Source organism: Jatropha curcas, chromosome 11 (genome assembly GCF_041381405.1).
Source record: "Jatropha curcas cultivar XTBG-Jc1 chromosome 11, XTBG_Jcur_1.0, whole genome shotgun sequence".
Classification (NCBI taxonomy): Eukaryota; Viridiplantae; Streptophyta; class Magnoliopsida; order Malpighiales; family Euphorbiaceae; genus Jatropha; species Jatropha curcas.
The window spans coordinates 24,845,167-24,852,025 of NC_143161.1; the positions used below are offsets into that span (position 1 = coordinate 24,845,167).

Sequence of the window (6,859 nt, forward strand, 5' to 3'; positions counted from 1 at the left end):
ACCATTCCTACTGTCAGTGAAAGGAGTGTAGCTATGCTAAATGTGGACAAGCAAGTAATCCTCCCATGGATCGATTTTCAGATTGCTGTGTTGAGCACTGACATGGAGCCCACTGTCTCCAACATCATGAAGAAGATGAATTATGAAGAAAGAAAATGGCTTGGAAAGAATCAACAAGGCATCACGGAGCTACCTAAAATCCACACTCAGAGAAACCGCTTAGGCCTGGGGTATAAAATTGGAAGCACACCATTGAATACATACGGCTAGTTGGACATGGATGGACGTTTCGTCCGTTCAAGTGAGCATTCCTCTCCATGTCTGCCAATAGAGCCATTTGAGCATAAGGGGAAGATGTACCCAGGTCTTGAGATCTTTGCAGATGTAATTAATATCTTGGTGGTTGAGCCCAAAGCTTTAGAGACTGAATCTGAATCTAAAGAAGAAGAAAAAGAACTAAAGAAAGAGGGGGTTGAGGGGCCACAAACGACCGAGGAGGAGAAAAAGGAAGAAGAAGAGAAGGAAGAGGGACAAGTTGCCCAAGTGAAAGAGGAGGAAAGCAATAAAGGGAAGGTGAACGATGACAAAGAGGAAGAAGACCCTGCGGATCAAGTGCTGAAAGCGATCTGAGCCTACATCGAGGAAAGCTTTAAAGAAGTTGAAGTCCCTTCTGATGTGACTATTTCTGTTAAGGATGAATCTGATTATAATGAACTGTCTATGCTTTTTAATGAAATGAACTTTAATTTTGCTTACTTGTTTGATGTCTTTCCTAATGGTTCCATTCATTAAGTAGATAAGCACATGCGCATATTTGACATTAACTCATCATGCATGCTTGAATTTAATATTGGTACAAAAGATAATCCACGAATTTTATTAATTGGGCCAAACTTAACGCCAAAGCTAAACACAAAATTTAAAAGTCTACTCATGGACAAAAAGGAAGCCTTCGCGTGGATATATGAAGATATGCTAGGGATAGACAAGTCTATAGCTGAGCACACAATCCCTTTGTATCCTGGAGCCAAGCCAGTGTAACACAAGAGAAGAGTCTGCTTAATTCAAGCAATAGGAGGAACAACAACAATAATAAAGAAGAACACAAGTTTTGGGTTTCTATACTTGCGTTTCTATTTTTATTTTCTTTTTTTTTTAGTCTTATTTGGTGTTAATATATAAATTTGCTACAAAAAAAGTGTGTAGATCTGTATTGTAGTTTTAGCCTTTCAATCTCTTAGGGGTGTATTTCTGCATTAATGAGTGTTTGGGTTTGTATATATGAATTTCAATGCAAAATAAGGAAGGAAATAAATATAGAATTTGTTCCTTAGATGCCATTTTTATTTCTTGGTGTTAGATAGAATATAAATATTCATATAGGGACTAAAATGGAATTTGCTTATAAACTCGTATAATTATAGTGACTAAAAGGATATTTGACATATAAATCCTATTGGGTCCTTTTCTTGGACATTTAAGTCGGCGTCTAAATAGAAAAAAGGATACCAAATTTGGGTCCTATTCTTGGATATTAAGTCAGCGTCTAAATAGGAAAACAGATACCGTTCTTATTTAGGATTTATATGTCAAATATCCTTTTAGTCACTATAATTATAAGAGTTTATAAGCAAATTCTATTTTAGTCCCTATATGAATATTTATATCCTATCAGTGTTGTTATTCGAGGAAGAAGAAGGTAGAAACTGAGTTATTCTGATTATATCTATTCTCTGGGCTCCTTTCTTTTTAATTATGTAATTTGTCATTTTTCTACTATTTTATGTCTAATAAGCTATTTTATAGGACAAAAAAAATTAGAGTTGTCGTGTTTACTATAATTACTAGTATGTCAGAGCTTTTTTGCCAGCTCATGGTGAGCACAACTCACGCGTGCAATAGGAGTCCAGTGAAAAATGTAATATATATAAAATAAAAAAAATATAAGGTCGCAGTAGGTAATTCACGAATTATAGTGAGTTACAATATTTTTTAATGAAAGTACAAGAGGTAAATTATGCATTTGGCCTCTTGATATTTGCCCACCGAGAAAAATGTGGCTGATTTTGGCCGGAAGAAGGTGAACATGCAATGGACACATAATTCAGGGAAGCCTCGTTTGTTTTTAAATTCAGGTATGTTGTACGGAGGTGTTTTCTTTTTCCTATATTTTTTACCGGACTGATCTAGGCTTAGGCTGGTGTATAAAGATCTGGTCCTGTCAGCTTCGGTCTGAACCCAATCGAGCCCGGCCCATCAGGTCCACGCATAAGCGACTTCTGTGTTGAATCTCGAATCCCTAGAAAACAACCCAAGTAGCAATTTGGCTTCTCCTTACTCATTGGTAGTGCGGAGAAGTTTGTTCTGTTGTTGGAAATGGCGAGATCGTCGAGCAAGGACGCCCAAGCTCTCTTTCATTCCCTTCGCTCTGCTTATGCAGCCACTCCTACGGGTCTCAAGGTTTGTCTGTCTGTCTCTCTCTCTCTCTCTCTCTCTCTCTCTCTCTCTCTCAATACAAAGCGTAGAACGAATTTGTTAACCGATAGTTATTTTGTGTGGCAGATCATCGATCTTTATGTTGGCTTTGCGATTTTTACTGCTCTAGTTCAGGTATTTCCTTGTCATTTATCTGTTTCTTAACTTTGATAATGATGACTTATTTATTAGATCTGCTCCATCACATAATCATGTGTTCACAAATGAAATAGAGAAAAAGGAATTCTCTGCATTTGTATTGTGCATTTGTTTTGGTAATTTTCATTTGTTTGCTATATTTAATTGCTTGGAAAGTATCTGTTGCCATTCTGGAGTCTGTGTTTCTTACAATTTGATCTAATTCATCTTTTTTCTACAGCTCTTTTATCGAGTTTATTAAGCTATTTCCACTCATGAAATCTTTTCATTCAAATATTTTTCCCATTTTGACTCGCTCTAAGGCAAATGGCTGTACAAATTTCTTATTTGTTTCTCTCTCTCTCTCTCTCTCTCTCTCTCTCTCTCTTGTAAATTTGTAGTTTTTGAAAGGGGTGTAAGCCTTAGTTAAAATTGAAAAATGTGATGAAAATTCTAATCTTTTTTCCTCTTTCGTTTCTTACCTTTGTGATAAAATTAATGTTCCAGAATCTGATGTTTTGTCTATAACTTTTTAGTGATTGAACTGCAATTACCAGGGTCTTTGTTTTGTTTTTGGTATGCTTTCCAAATTGTATATTTTAATTATTTGGATTAAAGGACTTTTTGGCAGAAAACTAATTCTAAGAAATATGAGAAAATTTGTCATAAATCAAAATGAATAAAACCTTCAAACAAGAGCTAAGGCACGAAGAAACCAGTCGAGAAATGTGTGTGAGGGAGTAGCCCTTAGAAAGAACTTTGATCTTCACCAGAACCCCATATACCAATCACAACCATTAGAAATTAAAAGGTTAATTGGAGCCCTATCTGGTTGAAACTAGAAGCTAGTACATTGGGGCCACTATTTTTTAGCCCTTTGGGCTGATTAGGTGGCCCTATTACTAATTTTATTGTCTGAAGCTGAACCCGTAGAGGTATCCATTGCTTGGGTGGTGTTAGCATTTTAGATATGGCAAGTTGTCAATGTTGATAGAAAGAATTGAAAATACATAGACAATGAAAGAGTCTGGAAAGAGGTATACTTTGTGGATTTTGACAGGATTTGGTTTTAATGGTCCTGTTGGTAAAACAATCAAAGGTGATATAGGACAATTTGTAGGAAGTGATTATTAAGGCTGGATATTGCTTTATTTGAAAACTAAAATGAGTAGATATTTAGGTGAGCTATTAGAGCTTGTATGGAAATAGATTGAAGAAGCCACAATCTAATTACAAAGGGAGGTTGTGGGTCTGTATAGGCGCTATCAATTATAAAATAAAAGAACTAGGCTTGGCAGTTATCACCGACTGTCCAGGGCTGAGCCCTGAGATTTGATGGAAGACTTAAAAAGCCACCTACAGACGCTTTTTTTACGTCAATCACTTTGGATATTACAATGTGAATGAATATTTACTGACTATTTGTATTTCATTTTATTTTTAATTGAAATTAGAACCTTCAAGGAGAAAAAGGAATAAGAGCCGTTTGGAATATACTCCATTTCTATTTTTAAGAATGTGTGTTTCACTAGGAAAATATGATATTTTCATTTGTTTCATTCCTTTAATAGATTTTAGCATATTCATGGTATTTTCCACTAAGAAAAAAAAAATTCATACTTTTCTCTGGAGTGCAGATAATTGAAGTTGAATCTTGTTTCTTTATTGCCAACTTTTTACAATGAGGTGCAATTGAGTCTTTCTTCCTAATTCAAGAGTGCAAAATCTCATTTTTCGTACGTATTACAACATTTTCCCCCCCCCACATATTATTTTATGATATGAATTATGAAATTTGCAACAACACAAACTCACCACAGTAGTTGAGTTGGACAGCTGACTTTTTAGCTTTCCTTGCATGGTTTAAAATGGAGTTGGCAAGAGAAACTAAGTTGCAATAGTGTCATTATGTTAGCAGTTGTTCTATATAGTATAAAGTGTTGAATTCTAATAGGATGGAGGGTAAATTCACCAACAGTTGCTGTTATAATAATAGCAATATATAGTGCGAGATACTATATTGTATCATTTTGTGGACCGGACCTTCAACCTGAAATTCACATGCTTATAACACAATTAATTAACTAAAAAACAAAGTACCATGTATAGCAATGTATATTGCGAGATACTATATTGTATCATTTGGCTAACCTTCAACCTGAAATTGACATGCTCATAACACGATTAATTAACTATAAAAACAAAGTACCATGTATACCATTTTATACACATACACAGACCAAAAAAAGTACTAAGGTTAAATTTGTGATTGTCAGAAATAATGAATGATAGACTAAAGAAATATTGAGTAAATGTAAGTGTTTGTATTTGATGCGAAAATTAATCATTTATTCATTTAATGTAATGGGTCATGTTGGTTTTCATGTTTGTGACAAAAAATCATTCATCTCTGGTTTGGTCGACCTATATACTGTTCTTTCAATTTTTTAACATGGTACAAATATGACCAGTTAAATTGGCACCATGCACATTCAGAATACTCAACAAAAGGTTTCTGCATAAACAAATATGGTGGATGACAGAGTTACTTTCCTTCTTTGTTCATCTGTTGCATTTTTCTCAATGATTCCCTACTTTTACATGTGTCTGTGGTGAAATTGTATTTTCTTTGGCTTTTCTGGTGTACTGTTGTTTTTCTTGTCAATATTACTGGACTTTACATGCAAGAGCTAAAATGCTAGTCGATAAATATTAAAGGAAACATATTTAATGAGCATAATAAGCAAGGTCATCAAATTGTTGCTAAATGTAATGCATATAACTTGTAATTATGAAGATCTTGTTCAAAATTCTATGGAATTGCCACATTATTGTGGAAGTAGATTTTGATGTAGAATATCTGCTGCACTACCAGCAAATATTTGAAACTATTCATAGCTTTTTCTCCTCGTATAGTGATTAATAATTTGAATGCATCCTTTTTCATTTCAACTAATTGAAATTTCATCACTGATTACGAAGTTCAGATCTGAGACCATTTTGACTTTGTTTTCTGATTGACAGGTGGGTTACATGGCCATTGTTGGATCATTTCCATTCAATTCTTTTCTTTCAGGAGTACTTTCTTGTGTAGGCACAGCAGTCCTTGCTGGTAAGCAGGCAGCACTAGCAAAATTAACTCTTTAGTTTATTGGCCTGTTTCAGTTTAAATGGAGAGATTAAGCCTGAGAATGAACTTTTTTTTATTTTGCCACAGTTTGTCTCCGTATCCAGGTGAACAAAGAAAACAAGGAATTCAAGGTGAGATTGCTGTATGCTTAATCTTGTGCTCCCATTAGTTGATGAGAAAATTGAAGAAAATTCAGATTAATGTTCCCAAATTTTAGTAGAACCATCTCTTTTGCCATATCCCCTCACTCTCATCGAGTTAATGTGGGTTATTTGTTACTTTTTTCCTGCAATTATGTTTCTACAATCAAGTAATTGGATGTTTCTTTCATCTAACTGTAGGATTTACCTCCAGAGCGTGCTTTTGCTGATTTTGTTCTCTGCAATTTGGTGCTTCATCTGGTGATTATGAACTTCCTGGGTTAATCTTGATCTGCTGGACACATTCCTGCATCTGTAACTTTTGAGACAGTAGTTATGAAATAGTTTTGTTCCATGAATGCAGCAAATTTTCTTTGGCTAATGTTTTTGAAATATTGAACTGCGGTCGGGGTTTTACTTATTTAGTTGTTTATAATGATGAAATTATAAATGTTGCTTAGACGAACAAACCCTTGTCGATCAAGCAAACCATGATTGATCCCTAGGCGCGCAACATTACGTCAGTACCTCCCCCATTTTGTCAACTGAGTGGTTGGTTCATCTTTTTCTTTATTTACATGGTTGGCCTGGGCCCTTGTCTGCTGAGATATATCTTGGATAGATGAAATTTCACACATCTTTGAGCTCTCTTAAGGCTTCTGAAGGAAAATACTTTTTACGATTTGTCGTTATTTGGGGTGTTCAGGACAAGGACAATAAGTAATGGAAAATGTTTTCTGATACTTTTTTATTTATTATTGATTTATAATCTAATCTTTCTAATTGATTTGATTAAAATATTGATAAATTTATTTATAATTTTATAAATGCATATTTTTTTTAATTTATTAATTATCAATAGTCATTATTCACAGCTAGAATGACTATGACTTTTATAATTTATCATTTGTTTTACATTTTTCTTATATTTAAAAATAAAATTTTAAAAACATGAAATATCATTATTATAAATATT

At 34.1% G+C, this 6,859-nt stretch overlaps 1 protein-coding gene across 1 annotated transcript; it reads left to right on the forward strand.

Moving 5' to 3' along the window:
- The first annotated feature begins 2,298 nt into the window (after window positions 1–2,298).
- Window positions 2,299–6,353, forward strand: LOC105636429 (dolichyl-diphosphooligosaccharide--protein glycosyltransferase subunit DAD1). Its single transcript, XM_012219700.4, has 5 exons — window positions 2,299–2,460; window positions 2,563–2,610; window positions 5,638–5,725; window positions 5,831–5,874; window positions 6,085–6,353. The coding sequence occupies exons 1-5, from the start codon at window positions 2,377–2,379 to the stop codon at window positions 6,166–6,168; spliced, it is 348 nt and encodes a 115-aa protein (XP_012075090.1). The 5' UTR covers window positions 2,299–2,376; the 3' UTR covers window positions 6,169–6,353.
- The last annotated feature ends 506 nt before the right edge of the window (window positions 6,354–6,859 follow it).

Bases quoted from the DNA above. Each gene is read 5' to 3' on its own strand.
- LOC105636429 (XM_012219700.4), top strand. From the start codon at position 2,377: ATGGCGAGATCGTCGAGCAAGGACGCCCAAGCTCTCTTTCATTCCCTT. The intron at 2,461-2,562 runs GTTTGTCTGTCT...TTTGTGTGGCAG, and splicing joins CCACTCCTACGGGTCTCAAG to ATCATCGATCTTTATGTTGG. The intron at 5,726-5,830 runs GTAAGCAGGCAG...ATTTTGCCACAG, and splicing joins AGGCACAGCAGTCCTTGCTG to TTTGTCTCCGTATCCAGGTG.